The sequence below is a fragment of the Arabidopsis lyrata genome (assembly GCF_000004255.2).
Source record: "Arabidopsis lyrata subsp. lyrata unplaced genomic scaffold ARALYscaffold_8, whole genome shotgun sequence".
NCBI lineage: Eukaryota > Viridiplantae > Streptophyta > Magnoliopsida > Brassicales > Brassicaceae > Arabidopsis > Arabidopsis lyrata.
The window spans coordinates 11,765,932-11,787,987 of NW_003302548.1; the positions used below are offsets into that span (position 1 = coordinate 11,765,932).

The window sequence follows — 22,056 nt, forward strand, 5'->3', positions numbered from 1 at the left end:
AAGCAAGCTAAGAAAAAAAAATGATTTGTACTTACTACGTACGGAGGTCAGGCGGCTTGCCCAATTCTCATGTCTCTTGATTTCATTTGTGTACAAAACTATATATATTGTGTACACCAAAAAAACAGAAACAAAACTTTTAACTTGACAAACAAGTTTAAATACTATGAGCTTGCTGAAAACATAAAAACATGCAATATTTACTATTCATTGTTTTATAATTCGATTTTTAATTCAAATATAAGATAATATAATTTGTACTAGTATTTTGGAAGTACATGTTGTATCATGTGGGTTCAAAATTTATCTGAGATTTTTGGTACTTGATCCGGTACAAAATTTACTTCAAACTCTTAAACCGGATATTCCATATTTTTCTTTGGATGGGGTTATAAGAAACAGAACTCTTACACCGGATATTCCATATGTAACAATATAAATATTTATAAGATTTGGTTAAGATTTAAAATTATGATTTTCCTATCATCTTTGTTTTATTTTTTTAACCTTTTTGAATCATCATATAATAAGTTAAGAAAAATCTCAAAAAAATTTCTGCATAGATTGTGATTCGAAATTAAAAAAACGGACATATATTACTCAATTAATAAAAAATATGTGTGTTCAATGTCCAACATTGGCTAAAATGTTTAGACAATGATTCATGGTCATATTATAAATAAGATTAAATGATCCAAATCCGAATGAGTAAGAAGCTTAACTTAACAAGCATCCAAATTTAAAAGTTTGTATACCGTTTAATTCGGTTTTAGTTATACTGTTTAACTAGCGATTGACCCGCGGTATACCGCGGAGTAATTTTTTCTAAAATTTATGATTTTTAATTTTGTTTAGTTAATGTATTATATATAAAAATTTGTAAATTGTCTCATTTTTAAGAGATTTATAATTTATAGTTTATAATTATCATTAAAAACGGTATACTACGGAACAATTTTTGTTTTATACAATCTTAACTAAATTAGACTAATTCGATATGTCTAATTTAAAAGTCTTCCAAAATAATAAAATAAGGATTTAACTCGCATTGAAGGGACGGGTTAATGATATTTTCAAATTTTATTAATTTGATTCAAACCCGCCATATAACTCTGCCCGCCATATAATTTTTTCCCGTAATATAACCCATCATGTGTTAGTTTAAAATATTGATATGTTCAAATATTCATAATATTATAAATTTTTTTATTGATTTTGAATATATAAATTATAATATTTCTTTTTCAAAAAAAATTATACGTATTTCTTGAATTCCGATTGTTTGTAGTACTAAAAAATTTCTTCAAATTCGTTAGTATGAATATTTGTTTGGGCGATTTTGTGTTGATAATATAGGGCAATATATGGTAAGTGATTTTGAATTGAAAATATTAATTTAAATAGAGTATAAATGATCATTGTCGAGATATTAGGAAAGATTGTCTCCAGCTTTTTGGCAACCGAATTAGATTTACATATATTTAATTAAAAAAACAAATCTTAAAAATTAATGTCAGTGGCATTATTGTAAATAAGTGTAAACTTCAGGATTTATTTCAAAAATGTCTCTGAAAATGTATATATAGATTTTACCGAAAAGATGGTCACTAGGATCGGGTTTCAATCTATCGATTTGGCGAGATCCTTGGATCCCTGATGCTAATCCACGGCCCGCAAATGGGAGAGGAAAATCATTGCTTCCAAGTTTGATGGTTAACCATTTAATTAATTCGGTTTCTAAAGAATGGCACCTTCCTATTTTACAGGAATTTTTTGATCCAGTGGATATTCAGTTTATTAGAGGACTGACTATTAGTCAAGCTTATAAGCCATATAAGCTTATTTGGCATCATACAAAATCAGGAAGATATCCAGTAAAGTCAGGCTATCGGGTTGCTTGAGAGATGACATAACCGATCGAATGGGGCCCAAATTATAAATCATTACAAGCACAAGCTTAGAAAGTCAAAGCCCTTCCAAAAATAAAATATTTCTTATGGCAAATTGCTTCGGGATCTCTAGCAGTTACTTCAAAATTAGCACATAGAGGAATTTATTGTGATATTATCTGTAAAAGGTGTGAGCTGGCATAAGAAACAATAAATCATGCTTTATTTGAGTGCTCTCATTCACAAAAATATGGAAATTATCCGCAATTCCTACGGCATCAGGTAGTTTTCCCCTAATCTCTGAATTTTCAAACCTATATTATCTTTATTGGAGATTACCATCTTCGCTAGATGGGGGGGGGGGGGAAACCTACTGTTATGCTTGGATCTTGTAGTTCATATGGAAAGATAGGAATAAAAAGGTATTCAAAGGATTATAATCTGATCCCACAGATATTTTAAATCACGCTTTGAGTGAAAAATTATTGTGGGAAGAAGCTCAGGTGGAACCAATCGAAACTAGCTATATTACGGAAACATTGGATAGCCCTGTTCAGTCAATAAGATGTCGGATTGATGGCTCTTGGAAAATTTCAGATCCAACTATGGGTATAGGATGGTGGTGTTTTCAGGTAACTGAACAAACGATAATGCTCGGTGCAAAGTGTCTTCGGAGATGTCCTTCCCCCCTCCCCCCTTCACTCGGAGATGGAAGCTTTAATTTGGGCTATGAAGAATATCCTTTCAAGAAGGATCAATTGTCAGGCGTTTGAAACAGATTGTTCGGAGTTAGTCTCGATGATACAGTCACCTGATGAATGACCCGCTTTCTCCAATCTGCTTGATGAGTTTGGTTTACTCCGCGTCGATTTCCCATTCTTCTCGCTCTCCCTTATTTCTCGTTTATGTAATGTTAAAGCGGACTATTTAGCCCGCTCTTCTAGACTTTTATTTTCTGAAATTTCTTTTGTAGACTCTACTCCTCCTAATTGGGCAACCAATCTAGGAGTTTCTTATTAATTAATGTGTGATTGAAAAAAAAAAAACTTTTATAAAGTTTTAAATATTATAATTGATATTTTAAAATCAATAAAAAGTTTATAATATTATGAACATTTGAACATATAAAAAAATTAAAATAATACAGGACTAGTTATATTACGGGACCGAGTAATATGGCGGGACGAGTTTGAATCAACATTAATAAAAATTTAACATATCATTAACCCGCCGTTTGAATACGGGTTAAATCCTCATTTTCTTATTTTTTAATACCATCAATATTAGACATATCGAATTAGCCTGATTTAGATAATATTTTGAGTGCAAAGTTTTTGGGCACATGCGTTCTGAATGTGCAAATTTGCTGAAGCGAAAGAAGAAGAAATTTATCATGAGTGATTCTGAAACTGATACAGATGATGGTGTTGAGCTGAAGAATTTTGTGGCGTTTACAACTTTTGAGTATAGCTCTAGAGCAAAATCTGCAATAGTACATGCGTTAGTATCTGCAACAGAGTCTGCGTCAGCATTTGAAACAAAGTCTGCATCAGCGTCCGCAACAGGACCTGCAGTTGATGTGAAAATGATGAATGTGATAGCGATACAAAGAGTATTGATGATGAAGAGTTTGCTAAGAAAGCCTTATATGAACATTGGCTTAAATTGGTTAAGGAAAAATTACTTTTGACTAAGGAGAAAGTCAAGTTAGAGGCTCAAGTTGTTGAAACACAAAAGTATGCAACAAAGAAAGAAGAAGAAGCAAGACAAGCTAGATTTCAACTTAAAGAAACTCAAAAAAGTTTGAGGATGCTTAATAATGGCACAAAGCAGTTGGATCATATTCCGAATATTGGCAAAACTTATAGGTATGGTCTTGGATTAATAATGGCTCCGGTGTTTGTTTATCGTGGAAAAATCATGTATGCATCAGGAACTATGAAAGAAACTACGATAGAGACTGTAATTGATGCAAAAAATGTAACTGATGCAAAGACTACATCTGATACGAGAACAGATACAGAGACTGTAACAACTACAAGAAAAGTTCAAGAATTGCAGAGTGCACCTCGAAGAGTTTTTTTTTACCTATTTGCCATCATTGTGGTATTGTTGGGCATATTGGGCAAGGTATTTCAGATTTTTGAGGGAGAGAAATCGAATGGATAATGCTTATGATGTGAGATTTCATAGTCCTACATGTTATCATTGTGGAGTTCAAAGACATAGGAATTGTTTTAGATTCATTCGAGAATTCATTCACGAAGGTTTAAGGCGTAACAAGATTTGGGTTAGGAAACAATTTCTATGGAGGCAGTGTACTAGGCTATCAACCTCGTATTGCAAAGCGAGAGAAACCTCCAATTAGTTTTGACCATGTTGTGACTCCTTCAGGGGGAGAATGAAGATGTTGTTTTGGATTTAGAATTGTTGAGCTTACAAACATAGTCAAACAGGGGGAGAATGAAAATGTAGTTGTTATGTTTGATGGAGTTGATGTATGACACATGAAGTGATACATGATTGCTTCTCTTTTTGTGTGAGTGTCGGTTTCATAAAGTTTTGTGAAGACAAGATTAAAACACATTTTGGATGGGTCAAAAAGGAAAAAGGACTAAAGAATAGTTTTGGAAAAATAGATGAAAGTGGAGGTTGCTAAGGAAAAGAAAAAGTGTAAAAGGAAATTTTACTTTTCCTTATGAAATTTGGAAACCTCCTATGTTGATTAGGAATTCATGTTGGATATATAAGGAGGAGTTGAGGACGTCTTGAAGAGGCAAGAGAGTTGATGCAAAAAAAGAAAAATTTTAGCAAGCTTTCTGAGAGATCGTGTGCGACGTAGTTTCGCGGTTTGGTGCTTGTGTGATCAAGCTTATTTTTTCGTTGGTGTAATGTTCGTGTGTGACGGTTGCTCTAGATAATTTGGAGAATTGAAGTCTAGGCTTAAAGAGAGTTTAGCTCAGGGTTAGGTTATCCTGATTAAATCTAGGCCCAGGAGAGTTTAGTTAAGGGTAGAGATTATCCTTAAGAGTTCACGTTATAGAACGAAGCGGCGAATCAAGAGGGTTGTGCTTAGTTTACGCATTTGCGAATAGGTTGTATTTGCTTTCTTGTTCTAGTGTCAAATCGAAATCTAAACTTGATCCTGAGGAGTAAGAAAAAACAAACCTCGTGAACAAATTTCTTGTTTTGTTTATTTTCTGTACATTATTTTGCCTCATCCGCACTTTCAAGGTTCATTGCCCTGGGATGCCTGATAGCAGCTCTCAGCGTCTTCAAATACAAGAACAAGGACGAGTATGGTGGATTTGATGTTGGCCTTACTTACGCATTGTTGATAGGAGGAATAACTCTGGATTCCATTGCTCTGATCATGTTCTATGCATCTGACTGGACGTATGTCAGATTGAGGACAATGAAAGATGAGGTGGATGATACAGACACCAGGTTTGACAGATTTCTTAACTGGATTCTGGATTCTCGGGGTCAGGGAGCTGAAGACATAGGAGTACGAATGCTGCAGGAATCCCGGGGTTAAGTCTCATGACGTGCTGGACACGATGTTCCTATTTCGTAGGTGGTCGGAGTATGTACATGCACACAATCTGATCGGATACTGCCTATGGATAAAGCCGTGGCGACTCCATCATACCAAGGGTTTGATACACCTGCATATCTTTGACAGGCTTGTCACCAGATATGTTGTACGTGTCATTGTAAAGTGTTATAAATTAATAAAATGGGGAAGCCATCTATTCATCAAGTGGATTGACGATAAGATAAGTCTTTGGTGAAGTGATAAAATTTGGATGAATGAAGAGTGTACATTAGGTTGTGCCTCTTCTGCACATTTTACATTCCTCGGCTATCGGTCTGTGCAAGAAAACATATTATGTGTCAGATAGAGAAGGTGATCCTCAGCTTCAGTGATCGTCTCACCCTGAATTTGTGGAAGCGCCATGAGGGTATCTTCAGCAAGAGGTGACTGGACCCGAAGACGCAGAACAGAAAAGAAACGTGAGAAACTTCTACGCTATGTGATGGATATGGATTATGATCAGAGCTTTCTTGTGTGGCATATTGCCACTAAGCTCTTATACCAAACAAAAGAAGCCAGTGAAGTGTATGATGCGTATCATAGCTAGCGTGAGTTGAGTAAAATCCTTTCAGACTACATGATTTACCTCCTAATGATGCAACCGAGTCTGATGTCAGCTGTTGTGGGTATTGGAAAGATTAGATTTAGAGACACCTACGAGGAGGCTAAAAGGTTATTCGATACGAGGCATATTACACAGTTGTTAATGTCATCAGAGGAAGCTAGCTTTGCAATATTATCTGTATCGGTTCCAGCAAAAGCTGAGCCTATCGATGTGAAAGAAGACAGAAGCAAGTCTGCCCTCTTTGATGGGGCCATGCTGGCCAAAGAGCTTAAGAGTTTAAACAAAAACGGGGACGACACAGAGATGTGGAGGGTAGTGAGTCAAGTGTGGGTTGAGTTGCTTTGTTATGCAGCGACTAACTGTGGCGCTATAGACCACGCAGCTTAGCTAAGTAAAGGAGGAGAACTCATCAGCTTTGTTTGGTTATTGATGGCTCATTTGGGACTAGGAGACCAATTCCAGATCAACAAAAGAGATGCCAGAGCCAAACTCATTATAGGCAAGTGATCAACAAAAGTAGCAACAACATTAGTTTCCCCTCATTGTATAACTCTGCCTTTCTCCTGTCTTTGATACATTGATTTATATGAGCTTGATTGATTCATGTGATACTCTATAGAACCAAAAGACAACTCTCCAAAATCAGTAAACCAATTAGAAGAAATCAAACAAGAGTATAAGCTCTACGAATCCATCATTTATGAAGCAATCGTGAACATTATCGATTCAACGGTGGCTTTTGTGAATGTCGTTGCAACGAAATTTCATTATTGATCTCAATTTCAATTTTAATTTTAGACTTACATTTGGTTTTTGTTGTCTCTTGTTGTTATTGGATTACTTTCTTTCTTTGACAAAATATTAATCAGTGAAAGATTGGTAAATTACTAATTTTAAATAGTTTGAAATCTAAAATATCAAAAACAGTGTTTCTTTTTCTTTTTTTACTTCCAAAAAAAAAAAAAACATAACTTTCAAAAATTGAATTAGAGGCAACAAATACCGAATGAATTTCAAATTGCATTTCGAGGCAATCGTATAATTTCCCACAACCACCGGCGCTAAAGAAGAAGGCGATCGGAGATGAGCAGCGCGAGACTGTGCTCTCTTGTGGCGGAGCTAGGTTACGAAGGCGCCGGAAAATTGGATCCCGACAGCTTCGAGTGGCCGTTTCAGTACGACGATGCTCGACCTATTCTCGACTGGATCTGTTCCTCTCTTCGCCCCTCCAATGTCCTCTCCCTCGCTGAACTATCCCTGTATGTTCTCTCTTCCGCTCCCATTCTCAGATTCACATCGAATGTCTCACTTCTCAATGTTGTTTGGTTGAATTAGGTTTATATTCAATTTTGATGAAGCTTAAATTGTTGCAATTAGAGCAATCCTTGTGGTTTTACTTTCGATTGTTGTTGCTAGCTATAGCTTATTCTCTCACTGATCAATGTTTTGCTGCATTTTAAGTTTTGTGCTTCTTCTCTATGTAGTTAGTGCATTTATCAGTGGTTAATGGGTTGTTCTCTTGTTTCTGGATCCAGATATGAGCAATTTCAAAGAGATGGGAAACTCTTAGAGGTAACTCCATTGTGTCATTCTACTTTTTCTTGGCTTTTAAGAGTTCATTAGACGTATGTGTCTGTCTTAAGATGTTATTTCCTTGCCTTCTTATTGTGCGTTTCTTTTGCATGGATTTAGGGCGACGATCTAGACCAGGCTTATGATAGCATATCAGCATTTTCTTCCAGGAGAAATAACCAGGAGGCGGTTTTTGGAGCAGAAGAAAGCATTAAAGAAGTAAGGTTAGACCTTCATATCACATATGGGATTTTGTACTTTCTGTTTCATGCCTATTATAAGGCCCTTTGAAACAAGTACAAACTGTCCAGGTTTCTTAGTTTGGGTTATTGTGTGCGCACTAAGTTTATTGACCGATGGTGCAGTGTTAAATGTTTTTTTTCCTTGTGAGAAGTAGGGTGATTTTGTTGAGAAATTTGGTTTCATGTCAATTATCTCCGTAGGTCATGCGTTTACATAAGTAAAGTACTTATAGGTTTCTTTGACCTTGTGGTGTTTTATATAAATGTGTTTTGTTATTCCCTGTGAGATATTTCCAGGGACTTTGTTTCACGTCACTTGGATGATCATGTATGACTAATTATTTATTAGAGGTGCTCTCAAGTGCACAAGATTTTGTTGATGTAGTCGTGTATACCAATCATTACATGGCACCGCTGACAGTTTCTTTTAATTGATAGAGATGCAACTTTGGCGCATAAGGCTGAAGCCTTAGAGTTGCAGAGGCAGCTAAGGCGGTTACAGACTCAATATGATTTACTCACTGGCCAATCTTCAGCTCTTATTCAAGGGAGACGTGCTCGAGTTGCTGCAACTTCTGCTGTCTCTGGACAGATAACATCTATAGAAGACAGCCTGTCTGCTAGAAATTTGCAGGTTTAATACATGCACTCACACAGTTGTGAAGTTGAATCTGCAATTCTTTTGGTCTTGAGATAAGTTTGTGATGTTTCCTTTCGGTATTTTCCTGTGATTTAGATGAATGGAGTTCTAGGAAGATTGGCTTCCACTTCTCAAGAGCTGGCGCATTATCATTCTGGCGAAGGTGTCCCTTGTATCCCCCTCAATCTTGTGCTTTTTACTTTTTTATAACTGTAATCTGCTTTGAAGCTGAAAATTTTAATTGCTTTAATGCAATATACAACTGTCAAATTAGCAGCATTTGGATAAGGAACTTCAGCTCTGGTAGTTATTTGAAAGATTGATAAGTATTACGTTGGACCAAGGTTCTGTTTGTAGCCCGGATTTAATTTTAATACAACTATTCTATTAGTTGTATTTCTGTAGACATTTCTTTTGGATGATAGACGAAGAAGTGGTGTTGACAGCTATGTCAGCAAAACAATTTTCTAACTGGTTGTTTTCATGGAATATTTATTTAACTGTCATCAACTCTTTCGGCTAGCTTAATTGGCTGTTTCATTTGTGCAGAGGATGGAATATACTTAGCATACTCTGATTTCCATGCCTACTTGGCCGGAGATTCAGCCTGCACAAAGGAGCTAAATCAGTGGTTTGCTAAGCAACTAGATACAGTAAGTGAATGAAAGTAGTGGTGAATACATTGAGATCTTATCCCTAGTACCTTGTGAGAAATGCTGTGGTTTGACAATTTCTGAGAATGGAGAAAGTATCAACTGTTATTCATCTTGCATCTATTTATGCACTCTTTTTTTTTTTAATGTAACTATCTGCTATCATGTCAGGGGCCATACCGTTTAGTTGCAGAGGAAGGAAAATCGAAATGCTCATGGGTCAGTCTTGATGATACATCAAACATGTTGCGAGGTAACTTTCCTACAGTGTGACTTTTGTTTTGCCTGAAATGCGTATATCCTTGTGCAGTTATGTAACTTCCCTCTGTATAATAAAATTCCTATGTTTTGAAGATATTGTGCATCTATAACTTGTCAATTACAATGCAGCAGATTTGGAAAAGTCACAGCATCAACGCGTAGCTGAACTGCAACGGCTTCGGTCCATGTATGTATTATGGGGTACTTCGGCAATATAACTTTCAGCTTTCACTTTGTCCGTTACTCTGGATCTGGATACAGTCTTTTAGTTGAGAAAAATTGTATACGTACAAGGGTCTTTCTTGCTACTTAGACTTAAGAAATACTGGAGACCACTTTAGTTAGGGCATATAAAATTTTGGAATTTCCCCGCATACTTATTTTCTCACTCTCCAAGGCATTTTCTTGGTGATTCACAGCTTTGGAACAAGTGAGAGACAATGGATTGAAGCTCAGGTCGAGAATGCTAAGCAACAAGCTATTCTCTTGACGCTCAAATCTCAAGTAACATCAGTTGAAGCTCATATTCATTTTGATCTACATTCTCTAAGGTAGAAGAACATGAAACATCAAAGCTCATTGAGTCTTTAACTTGTCATACTGTATTCCGGTGATCATGTTCTTACCTTTGCAGGAGAAAACATGCAGATCTAGTCGAAGAAATCTCTACCCTTTATCAGAAAGAAGAAAAACTCTTATCTGAGGTTTGTTTATGTACTTAATTTTTGACGTTGTAAGTATCGTGTTTCAAAACTCTAAAAACTAGGCTCTTCTTTGAGTAACTACATATTTTCTTACTCCATTCTTCTTTTTAGACTATTCCCGAATTATGTTGGGAGCTCGCACAACTGCAGGACACCTATATCTTGCAAGGTATTCAGCATTTACAATTTGCTTTTTACCCGAAGCTCTTGGATAATTTGGGGCTTTCATATAATTTTACTCATCATAACCTTCTAGGTGATTACGATCTAAAGGTCATGCGACAAGAGCTGTATATTAGTAAGCAGAAAGTGGTATGTTAGCCTTCAGTTTTATTTGTATTTCTTTTGATTTGATATCTTCAAGATATGTTGGCAACAACTGCGTGTTTTCCATGTTTGAGATACCAAGATCTACTTTTTAATCTGTCTTTGATATTCCGAAAATTTTGATGCAGTTCATCAATCATCTGGTTAATCAGCTAGCAAGACACCAGTTCTTGAAATTAGCATGTCAGCTAGAAAAGAAAAACATGCTTGGAGCATTCTCTCTGCTAAAAGTAATTGAATCCGAACTGCAGGGTTACCTCTCCGCCACAAGAAGCCGTGTGGTATGGTCGTAGCCATAGTTACAGTCCAGTCTTTCCTGCAACTATCAGATAATGAAACTAATTCATCTTTTCACTATATATTCAGGGGCGGTGTTCGGCACTGATCCAGGCTGCATCTGATGTCCAAGAACAGGGAGCGGTGGATGACCGTGACAGCTTTTTACATGGAGTTAGAGATCTCTTGAGCATTCACTCAAGTAGTCAACACTATCATTTTACACAAATTATTTCCCTTTATCTGATATTTTCCAAACCTAATTTAGGCTGATAAACTTCATCTCTTCCTGTTGTAGGTACCCAAGCCGGATTATCAACATATGTCTCAGCTCCAGCCATCATTCAGCAGATAGTTGCCCTTCAATCCGATCTGTCGTCTCTTCAGTCTGACCTCGAGAATTCCCTTCCAGATGACCGAAACAGATGCATTAATGAGCTGTGAGTCCAGAATCCTCAAACTCTTTCACAGAAACAAGTATTTACGATGCTCATATATCACTATTGTCTCTTCTCTGTTTCTCAGGTGTACCCATATTCAGAACTTGCAGCAACTGCTCTTTGCGTCTTCAACTACGGCACAACCCATATTGACACCATGGGTAAAATAATTCTCACTACACAGTTACCATTTTTAGTCGTTAATCAAAACTAACATATGAAAGTTTAACTCATGTTGTTTCCTTCATGTAACATTAGCCACTGATGAAAGAACTTGATGAAATGGGGAAAATCAACTCCAAACTCTCTACAGCGGTGGAAGAGGTGACGCTTGAGCACCGCAATAAAAGGGAGGTGAGTCTTAATCTTTTCATTTTAATTCCTCTCCTATGAATGTATATATATATGGATTATAGTGAAATAGACAATTTAAATATACACTATACTACTATTGCTGCAGATCGTGAAGCATCACGCCAAGGATGTGGAACTTCAAAGACGGGTATTTGTGGACTTTTTCTGCAACCCAGAGCGATTGAGAAACCAAGTGAGGGAACTCAATGCGCTCGTTCGTGCTCGCCAAGCCTCATCATCGTAGGTCCTCACCATCACCATAAGTACATAGCACAAGTGATCTCTCTTTAGTTTTTTTTTTTTTTTTTTGTCATTTCGCTTTGTGATTGTAAACAGAAGGGCCTTTATCTAGTGTTTGAATGATTTTACTTTCTGTCCATCTTTTGTTTCTAAGCTTTGTGGTTTCGTGTGCGCCCATTCTTCTATTTGGGGTTATTTGTGCTTTCTTCTTTCGTTTTAAAGTATTTTCAGTTCATGTTACAGTTGTATAACCCTTATTTCGCTTCTTGTTTCTTTGTTTCTTTGTGTGTTACGTTTATTCTCCTGGTTCTGGTCTTAATTCATAAGCAACACTGTTTGTTATGAAATGAGGGAAGACAGCCAATTTATACACGAACTATAGAGATATGTAGATTCATGGGAGTGCATCCATGTGATCAGAGGACAAGTATCAGCGACTATCAGTTTCTTTTCCCTGCAGTTGACTTGTCACTGGCAAGTAAAATTGAGAGTCTTAGATGTGCCTGGCATTGATTATTACTTGTAATCTTCTGGTTGCCCAATTGACTAATAGCAGCGACCAGCTCCGCCAAACAACTTATATGTGCTTCAAATGACTCCTCACATTTAAATTTGCGATCAGATAGAAAGCGAGGAAGACAAGTTATGGAAGGCTGATGTTAGGGAAACAATTGAAGAACTTGCAGCTAGAGGAAAAAGGTTCCTGAACTGGTATATTTTCTTTTCTACCTAAACTCTAGGAGATTAGTTATTTTTAATGGATTGTACAGAACGTGAAACTTAGAGAAACATCCTCTCCGCTTCCTCGACACTGTTAGTTTGATAAGTAGAAGTTGGCATCAAATAGGATCAATCTCTGATGAAAGAAGATTCTTTCCATGTAGAATTTAAGTAATCTCCATTAGTCTTGTTGATTTATCGGAAATGCTGATGGGACCGAACTGTGTATGATGGCTGGTTTTGGATTTGTAGGCTATGGACAAGGAAAGAGAAAGAGATAGCGATTGTGACACACTGTGGTTTCTTGTTTCACACATTGAATGCACTACAAAACGAGTGTCATCCAGATGTTAAGAAGGAAATTTGCAGCCAGTAAGCTTTCACATTCTTAGTTAGGACTTTTTAATCTATTGGGTTTATAATTTGCATTTTATTTGCAGCTTTGCGAATTGTGAGCTACATTCAATTGTCATCGTTGATAGAAGGTATGGAGTTTCTTCATTAATTTTTCTTGCCATGAGCTTTGAAGATGTAACCAAGTATAGTCTAACGTTCTTTCATGTGATTCACAGTATGTTGGGATCAGACACTTCGGTGACTGATTATTCAGGAAAGATTCCAAAGGGGAGTGACCTTCCAAGTGATGCTGTTGTAGATGAGTCAACATCAAAGTTGAGTGATTCTTTATGGACACTGCATTGTCTTCAACTTTCTATTTATCTATATTACACAAATCCCTTCTTTGTTGTATGCAACTCTCTTATTAGTCTTACTATTGACTTATTGAGTGTGCTAGTTGGCTTAATTGGGACTTGGGTCATAATGTTGTGTTTTTGGTAAAACAATAACGGATGGAAATGTTTTAAAACCTTATCCCAAAGATTTTCATCCATCCTTTCCACAGCATATCTGTAAGTAGACAGCTTTGAGTGCCCCAAACAAAAGCACTGCACGATGCAAGTTTTTCACATACCTAGCGTTTGCAGTTTCAACAATGACTTCTTCTTATTTGTGACATTGATGAGCTCTCATCACATTGGTAATGCCACAACTGCAAGGATTGGTAGTGCTCTAATTTACTGTTGATGTCAATGATAATTTCACCTAGGGCATTGCACATCTTGACTTCCTTCACTAAACAGATGCTCGAGGAACTGAGAGACAAGTCCAAGTCGGTTTCTGAAAAGTTAGGCTTAAAGCCAAAGGATGATAAAAGACCCAGTTACCTTGGCGTTCATCATCCAGACACCTTAATGATGTGTTAAAAGACCCAGTTACCGTGTGTCCCAAGAACTGTCGTTCAATATAAAGAAGCATTTTGCAGGTAACGAGTGAGAGATCTTGGAACAAACCCAAAACGATCTCAAACATTGATCAGCGTCAAACAAGCTCCTCACAATAAATACTACCATCGAGCAATTTACCATAAATTCAACTACGCTTACACAAACCTTATACCCCTCCTTTTGCTTTTACCACAACACTTCACATATTTATAAAACAACATCAGAATAACAAAAATACACATACATGCATGCATTTTCTCTTAGTCCATAAAAGAGTATTTTCGATATTTTAATTTTTGTTTTTGTTTTATATGAAGAAAAAATTAAAATGATCAAATCAAAGAGAATAACATAAGGTTCGTCTCCTCTACCGATATTTGCTCCCTAGTCACTACACAGAATCGGCAACAGCAACAGTATCCGCCTTATTGTCAACATGTTGTGAGCTTCGGCTTGCACAAAGGCCATCCCAAAGCCATGCTGAGCTTTCAGTAAAAGGTATCTCTTCTGTAGGAACTGCTAAGAGAACATTGTAACCTCTATCATGCAAACCTTGAATAACACAGACAGTCAACTCTTCTTTCAAGTTCTTTGAGAGTACAATCAAATTGGATTCCATAGGACTGTCCACTGCCCACCGAAGAATGTCCACTAACATCTTATGATCTCTAGCATATCCATACGCCTCAGGAACTACATATCAACCAAGATCTAGATTACATTACAAATTATAAATCGATATGAATATATTAGGTAAAAGAGGAATTCACTCACTATCGGGTACGAAATTGATACTGATTCCGGCAGCCTCATATTTATCAATCAATTCTTTGGGGAGGAGGTTTTTCTCATCTTGGTACAACTGGATTGACACAGGACCATTTTGACAACCCTTATCCTCAAGAGTTGATTTTATATTCTTGATGATTAAATAAGGATCACATTCAGGGATTGGAAAATCCACCAAGTCCCAAAACACACCTGTGTTACCCTCTGCCACCGGAGACACCATGGAATCAAAAATCAATACAATCCATTGGAAAAGATTTACTATGATTAAATATTAGTTAACAATCAGACGAAAATCTAATCAAAAGACCAAACAACTTCAAGAGATATAACGAGATCTTACTGGCGTATATCTCTGCCCAGTAAGGTTCGTTCACGCGAGACCTGTTTCGGCCGGAAGATGTTTTCGTCGGCAGACTTGGTTTCCGCGGCTAGCGAGAACTTCGGAGACTTGTCTGAATAACAAACAAAGTAAACTAGAGACGTATAGAGCACGTGAAACTTTTGTTTATTAGGGTTTAGATCTATTCTCAGATAGTATATCTTATTGGGCTGGGCCTTACAGATATCAATTAGGCCCAGTTGTTCTATTCACATAAAAACCCAAACGAAAGGGTAAAAAGGAAATAACAGGAGTAAAAAGAAAAAAGGAAACTTGAATCCCAAACAAACAGTGGAAAAAAAGGAAATTACACAGAAGATGAGTCTATAAATATAGTCTATCTTCTCTGTGTCTAATCGTGTTTTAGTAACATCATCATCACAAAACAGAGAAAGATAAGAGTAATAAAGTGAGAAGATTGCAATTACATGCTCTGCTTTTTTAGCATTCTCTTCTTCGATTTCTGCTTCCTTTGCTTCTTCTATTTCATCTATGATTTGTTGTGAGTTTTTTCGCCAACAAGAAACGAGAGCGTGATGGACGACGGGCCCTTTGTTTCCAATCACTCGAAGCGAGAGATCATAGATGTATGTGCGATCTCTCTTCTCCGTCAGTTTGTCGTGACTGCTGGTCTGTGATTTGGGTGTTACATCGTTGACGGAGATGATGATCAAAGAGAGGCAAGCTTGAGAAGGTGGATGGATCGGGATTCGTTTGCCGGTGACGGTGGTCAAAGATAGAGATCTATGTGAAAAGCACAAACAAAACACAATTCCGGCCCATAAAAACAAGGTCAATTTCATCTCTTCTCTTTTTCTTTTAATTAATAAATTTAAAACTTTTATTCGCTGAATTTTTATGTTTACAGATTTTTGTAAAACTTCTTACGGATTTTAACCTTTTTCAATTTTCACTTTTTTTTTATTTTTTAAAAAAAATTAGCATTCAGTTTTTTTTTTTTTTATAATTTTAAGTAATAAAAATTTGGATGATAAATTTACAAGACGTTGTGAAACTAACCGGATTTTGGATCCATCATTTATCGTTAGCGATTCCACAAATTCAACTTGTTTTCGCATCGTTATGTAGATTTAGCATTTAAGTTTCTAAATTTTTTAGAAAAAAGATTTTCAATTTTTCAGTGGGTTTTAAAACAATTTTTAAAAGCTTTTTAAACAATAGAAATTTGGATGATAAATTTACAAGACGTTGTGAAACTAACCAGATTTTGGATCCATCATTTGTCGTTAGCGATTCCACAAATTCAACTTGTTTTCGCATTGTTATGTAGATTTAGCATTCAAGTTTCTAAAAATTTTAGAAAAGATTTTCAATTTTTCAATGGGTTTTAAAACAATTTTTAAAGCTTTTTAAATAATAGAAATTTGGATAATAAATTAACAAGACGTTGTGAAACTAACCGGATTTTGGATCCAGCATTTGTCGTTAGCAATTCCACAAATTCAACTTGTTTTCGCATCGTTATGTAGATTTAGCATTCAAGTTTCTAAATTTTTTTGAAAAGATTTTCAATTTTTCAGTGGGTTTTAAAACAATTTTTTAAAGCTTTTTAAATAATAGAAATTTGGATAATAAATTTACAAGATATGAAATTAACCAGATTTTGGATCCTGCATTTATCGTTAGAGATTCCACAAATTCAACTTATTTTCGCATTGTTATGTAGATTTATCATTCAAGTTTCTAAATTTAAAAGTTCTTTACAATTTTCATTCAATACTTTTTAAAGCTTTTTATGAGTTACTGGACAACATTACAAGTACAAGCGCAAATAATAACTTGAACAAAACCAATTCACATCTTTTTAAATTAATCATAGTCGATGTAGGAAATCCCAACACGGTTTATAGCACAATAATTGTCGATTTGTCAGATCAAATGACATGTTAACTTATATTATGCAAACATAAATAATATTCTTTCCTTATGAATTCAGTTTGATAAAAAATAATTTAAATTACTTAAAAATATACCAAAATTAAATATACCACAAATGATATAACAAAATATACCACAACAAAATATACAACAAAAATTTTGGTAGATATTTTTGTAATATAACTAAATATACCACAAAATAGTCCATATATTTTATTTTGTCCTATATTTATTTATAAAATTTTGGTAATATAAAAAATACACATTTTTTTAAAAAATTATTTTTTGTGGTATTCTACGTCGAACAACTAAGAAAGAAAAAATATTATTTTGTGGTAAAAAATGATTGTCAAAAAGAAAATGTATATTTTGCTATATTACCAAAATTTTATTAACAAAATATAACTTTTTCTTTTGGAATTTTTTTTTGTGGTATTCAACAATGAATAACCGAGAAGAAAAATATTACTTTGAAGGTAAAAAATGATTGCCAAAAGGAAAATGTATATTTTGTTATATTACCAAAATTTTATTAACAAAATATTTCTTATGCTATATTTTCTTATAAAATTTTGGTCATATAACAAAATATACTTTGTGGTATATTATACCAAAATTTTATAAATAAATATAGCACAAAATAAAATTTATGGACTATTTTGTGGTATATTACAAAAATATATACCAAAATTTTGTTGTATAATTTTTTTGTGGTTTATTTTGTTATATTATTTTTTGATATATTTTAAGTAAAATTATTACATAATTTTTTAATAATTATTTTTTTTATCAAAAACAGACAAATAAATAAAATGCAAAAAAAAAAAATTGAAATTTGTTTTGGTCAACATCGGTCAACGCCGGTCAATGCTGGTCAATGCCGGATTCCGGCAACTGAATCACTGGAATTAGATGGTTATGGTGTTTGCAACATGACTTATGTTAGTTCGGGGATGTCTGTATGTAATGTCAATACTTTGTGTAGCTAACGAAACATTTTTAAAGTCTGCATGTGTGACTATGTGATGACGTATCTTTCGCGTAGCTGGCAAACATTTTTTCTAGAGTCATACACCGACTTCAAAATCATGTTCGTTTGTATATGAATTGGCCAAAAGTTTTCGTTTGGTGTATGAATCTCACAAGTCTGTAATTCATGTACGTATTGTAACAAAAGGTTATGATTCGTTATGAATTGGCCATTTTCCCATGAAATGACTACATTCATGCATATATTTGAAGTGTCTTTCCATTATTCACATTTCTCACAACAATTGATGTCAAGATTCGTGATCTCATTTGCAAATGGATGAATATGAAACAATTATCAAAACTCTCTTGGTGGAGAAGGGGATTGTGTGACTTATGAGCAGTTCGTTACTGAAATGATCCAACACCGTCTAGTCTAGGAAGTGTGATCCCTCTGTTTTGTAACACGGTTCTCCAAGTGTACAATCAGATGCCAAACCGTGTTGTGTCAGATAATATTAGGAATGTGGCCTAACTTAACCCAAAAGCTAGCTCAAGAGTTAAGGATTGCCACATCCTTTATATATTACCCAAAGATCTTAATCCCAAGCAATGTGTGACATTCTAATAGGCCTCCTCGAGATGTGGGTGGGAAACGGTCCAACGGGAAACAGCCCAAGCCCAACATCTCGGAAATACAATAAGACATGCCACTTATATGGGCCACATAGGTGGGAAACCATTTGTGTGGAAATTTGCTTGTTGGGCCAACCTTGGGCTCTGATACCATATTAGGAATGTGGCCTAACTTAACCCAAAAGCTAGCTCAAGAGTTAAGGATTGCCACATCCTTTATATATTACCCAAAGATCTTAATCCCAAGCAATGTGGGACATTCTAATAGATAAGCTACTAACTTCTTTTGTATTCGGATTATGACTCGATCTTCTGCTAGATCTACATTTTCGTGACACACTGAAAATGATAGTGCCAAGAACCTGAAACCCATGCGATGAACGATCAAATCAATCCCGAGTGTATCTCTCAGCATCAAATGACTGTCTCTGTGCATTCCAATTCAAGTCTCTAGAGTCTGGTGCTGCGGTGTTCATTGGTGCAAAGGCTGCAACATAAGAGAGTTTACAAACACAACTGAGAAACCGGGAAGCAAATAAACTTAGTTTCACTACAAGAAATATGTTCATCGTTAGCGCAAAAAATCTGCTATCATACATATAACATAACGAATTCACAAATGCTATGATATCGGCAGCTATGGTAGATGTCACCCATATAATAACATTTTTTGGTGTGCTATTATATGTTTTTCTATAATAGCGTTAACTGAATGCTACAATTATATATCTTATAGCATTGGATTAACACTGTAATCTACTCTTTCATAACTCTTTCAAATTATAGCTCATTGTTTAGGCTATGATCTATTGATTTGTAACAATTTTGTCAATGCAATAATATTTACTATTACAATCCAATTTGTATATAATTTTCAAAATATCCAATTTTCATAGAATTATTTTATTTCATAAATCATCCACAACATACATTACAAGTTTCAAACTAAGTCATACAAAACCAGAATCATTATCTAACAAGGACGGTAGAATGAGCTCACATTTTCCTTCTTTTTCTTTTTCTTTTCCTTGCTCACATCTTCCTTTTGACATCCATTTGGTTCTTCTTTTTCTCTTACTCTTGTCTAGTCTTTTTATTCTCTCCTTCAACGACCTCAAAATTCTCAATGTTGAATTCCTGTAAATTTTTAAGATCACAACCATTTTCCCATTGTAAAACAAAAAGCAGAACCTAATCCAGAAAAAAAACTAACAATTCTAGAGTTTTGGAAACTGAATAACATATAGACAAAGAACACATACTTGAATCTGAGCAAAGAGGATGAGAAGTTGTGACGGACAAGAAAGAGTCCATGGAAGTGGATACCTCTGAGTTGGAGAAGAAGACTGAGATTGTTGGAGGAGTTGAAGATAAGCTTGGAAATTATATGAAAGGAGAAGCATCTAACACTAAACCAAGATAGTTTCAGTCCCATAACACTAGCACTATCATATCAGGTCAAACGTATATGTGTTACCCCCTTAACAAAAGAACTATACATCACCAAGATCATAACAACAAGAGTAGAAAACAACTATCATAGTACGACCTAGCATCAGACTAAATCAGTTTTGCAAAACTAAGACCATAGCTTAGAGAAGAAGGAAATATGAATTACCTTGCGCTGCTCTCGTATGAGATAAGCATACCTTGCAGCATTAACCTGTTTTCCATCTTTGCAAATGGGATTCGATTGATCTATACTTACCAGAGAAAAAATACAATGTGACACACATTCTTATGAGAAGAACCATGCTTCCTTTTGTCTCGTCTTTCATTCCCACAGGCAACGTTAACACCCATGTTGTTTAAAAACAGAACAAAGATGAAATGGATTCTTGAATTATTATTTAAGTAAAAATAAACGTTGATGATAAGAAGGGAGATTTTACTTAGGCCAAGAAACAAACCATTCCTGTAGAAAAACGAATATCTTTTCAATGCATCATTTGGGAGTTTGACGCCAAGCTCTTCCTGGAGCTCCCGCCTACACAAATTATCATGAAACCTTAAGTAAACAGATAGAAGAACTAACAAAAGTAGAATGGGATTTACTTACTGTGCGGATAAAAGCGATGGATCACCATCTGATATATGGCCAGCACTAGAGATGTCCCATTGTCCAGGCCATGAATCTTTATCATCAGATCAGAGTTGGAGAAGTAGTTGTTGAGTAGTCTCCACAAAAATCCAAACATGAACATCACGATGGTAATCTCAAGTCTTCTATGTTACTTGATTTATTTCTTGAGTTCTACTTTCACAATCCACTACTCTAGTCCTATGAATCCTAGTTTCAGAGAATATAAAAGACCATCACGAAGATCTGCTTACCCGCCTCTCAGCTTCTCCTTCTTCTTCGGCATCTTCCGCATATGACCGTCGCAACTCCATTTGTTCTGTCAAATCGAAACTCCTTTAATTCAATTCATAGCAGATCTGATCAAGAGGAAGACAAATAAAAAAAACAAACCCAACATCTAATTCAATTCAAAAAAAAAAACGTAAATGAGAAGCAAAGAGAAAAGTAATGACCAAATCACAAAAACCTCTTTACAATCTCTAAAACTTTGTCACCCAATCATCTTCTCCGTTCTTAATTGTCTCATCTTCACCATTACTAGATCTATCAGAATCTGGGTTTCTCGCCTTCATTCTCACGAGGGAGAAAATCACAGCCGACGAGTGCTACGAGAACGCTGGATTTGCCGCTGCTTTGGCTTCCGACGCTGTAACAATCTAGTAAAGCATTAGCAACGACATTGACTTGTGGTAATTGAGAAGAAGAGGAATTAAACTAAAATAAAACAGAAGAGAACCTGAGAGAGAAGAGTTTCGGAGCCAGAAAGTATCCCACCAGTCGATAGCCTCCGGATCCAAAGGAATTTCGTTGATTCTCCTGGGTTTCCTCTTCGATTTCTTCGCCAACTTTTTTGCCTTATCTAGAGGCTTCTTGTTCTTCTTCTTCACCGGAGCGGCGGAGCCATTGGAGACGACGGGTCAAGCCGGGAGAGAAGCAAGAATGGTTTGTAATTAGGTCGAAGTGGGTTTTGTGATTTTTATTAAGTGTTGGAGGTAAAAAAGTGTAATATTTGGTTAAAGTGTTAAATGTTTGCGGGCACAAGTGATTTTTTTTAATTTTTTTTTTTAATTTTTAGCTAAATGTTGAGCGGCATAAGTGATTTTACATTCCCGCTTAGAGATTTTCTATCTTAGCATTAACTAAAAGCTATTTTTATTTTAGCGTTTATTAAACGCTATTATACAATAACAAAAATTATGAACTTATTTTTAATAGCAATTGGGAAAAATGAGCTATCCTCGTATGCTATCAATGTGGATTTTTTTTGTAGTGTTTGCCAGATATGTAAGAAAAAATACATGAGGTGTATCAAAAATACTATCAGTTGCATATTAGTCTATAAAAGCCAGAGACATGAAATGGCAGAGAGATCAATAACCGATAATTATACTAAGCAATTCAAGCACAACATACCACAATATATCCATCTAATTTCATATTCACCTATCCAGTAGCTTAAGGCTGAAAATAGGGAGTTGGGCTAAAATTGGGTGTTATTTGTAGAATTGATTAATTAGCCTCCAATGAAAAG

General features: G+C 35.4%; 3 protein-coding genes, 1 long non-coding RNA gene and 1 pseudogene across 14 annotated transcripts; 3 read left to right on the forward strand and 2 right to left on the reverse strand.

Annotated features, from left to right (window-relative positions):
- The first annotated feature begins 3,776 nt into the window (after window positions 1-3,776).
- On the forward strand, window positions 3,777-6,839 carry LOC9301719 (annotated as a pseudogene).
- Window positions 6,840-7,020: 181 nt separating this feature from the next.
- Window positions 7,021-12,059, forward strand: LOC9299978 (AUGMIN subunit 3). Of its 2 annotated transcripts, none has more exons than XM_021015184.1 (18): window positions 7,021-7,311; window positions 7,588-7,624; window positions 7,745-7,848; window positions 8,305-8,500; window positions 8,603-8,669; window positions 9,056-9,159; window positions 9,331-9,412; window positions 9,550-9,607; window positions 9,840-9,971; window positions 10,055-10,124; window positions 10,236-10,293; window positions 10,381-10,436; window positions 10,580-10,732; window positions 10,818-10,929; window positions 11,026-11,167; window positions 11,253-11,328; window positions 11,426-11,521; window positions 11,628-12,059. In XM_021015184.1, exons 1-18 carry the CDS (start codon window positions 7,136-7,138, stop codon window positions 11,763-11,765), a joined length of 1,857 nt encoding a protein of 618 aa, XP_020870843.1. In that variant the 5' UTR covers window positions 7,021-7,135; the 3' UTR covers window positions 11,766-12,059. The 2 variants fall into 2 exon arrangements, with proteins under 2 accessions (XP_020870843.1, XP_020870850.1); XM_021015191.1 differs by having other exon boundaries at window positions 7,022-7,311; window positions 9,553-9,607; window positions 11,628-12,028.
- A 78-nt stretch (window positions 12,060-12,137) lies between these two features.
- Window positions 12,138-13,926, forward strand: LOC9299979 (phosphoglycerate mutase-like protein 1). The gene is made up of 5 exons (XM_021015199.1): window positions 12,138-12,235; window positions 12,384-12,472; window positions 12,734-12,853; window positions 12,922-12,966; window positions 13,054-13,926. Exons 1-5 carry the CDS (start codon window positions 12,158-12,160, stop codon window positions 13,319-13,321), a joined length of 600 nt encoding a protein of 199 aa, XP_020870858.1. The 5' UTR covers window positions 12,138-12,157; the 3' UTR covers window positions 13,322-13,926.
- A 67-nt stretch (window positions 13,927-13,993) lies between these two features.
- LOC9299980 lies at window positions 13,994-16,418 on the reverse strand. Its single transcript, XM_021015741.1, has 5 exons — window positions 16,360-16,418; window positions 15,367-15,682; window positions 14,900-14,987; window positions 14,542-14,760; window positions 13,994-14,460 (listed from the first exon to the last, which is right to left on the reverse strand). The coding sequence occupies exons 1-5, from the start codon at window positions 16,416-16,418 to the stop codon at window positions 14,159-14,161; spliced, it is 984 nt and encodes a 327-aa protein (XP_020871400.1). The 3' UTR covers window positions 13,994-14,158.
- A 2,895-nt stretch (window positions 16,419-19,313) lies between these two features.
- Window positions 19,314-21,586, reverse strand: LOC9301720. Of its 10 annotated transcripts, none has more exons than XR_002330027.1 (7): window positions 21,262-21,585; window positions 20,992-21,171; window positions 20,502-20,881; window positions 20,353-20,429; window positions 20,061-20,213; window positions 19,705-19,851; window positions 19,314-19,579 (listed from the first exon to the last, which is right to left on the reverse strand). It is a non-coding gene; the product is annotated as an uncharacterized LOC9301720 (long non-coding RNA). The 10 variants fall into 10 exon arrangements; XR_002330026.1 differs by having other exon boundaries at window positions 20,061-20,429; window positions 20,502-20,577; window positions 20,777-20,841; window positions 21,262-21,584; XR_002330023.1 differs by having other exon boundaries at window positions 20,061-20,429; window positions 20,502-20,577; window positions 20,777-20,881; window positions 21,262-21,584.
- Between the last annotated feature and the right edge of the window lie 470 nt (window positions 21,587-22,056).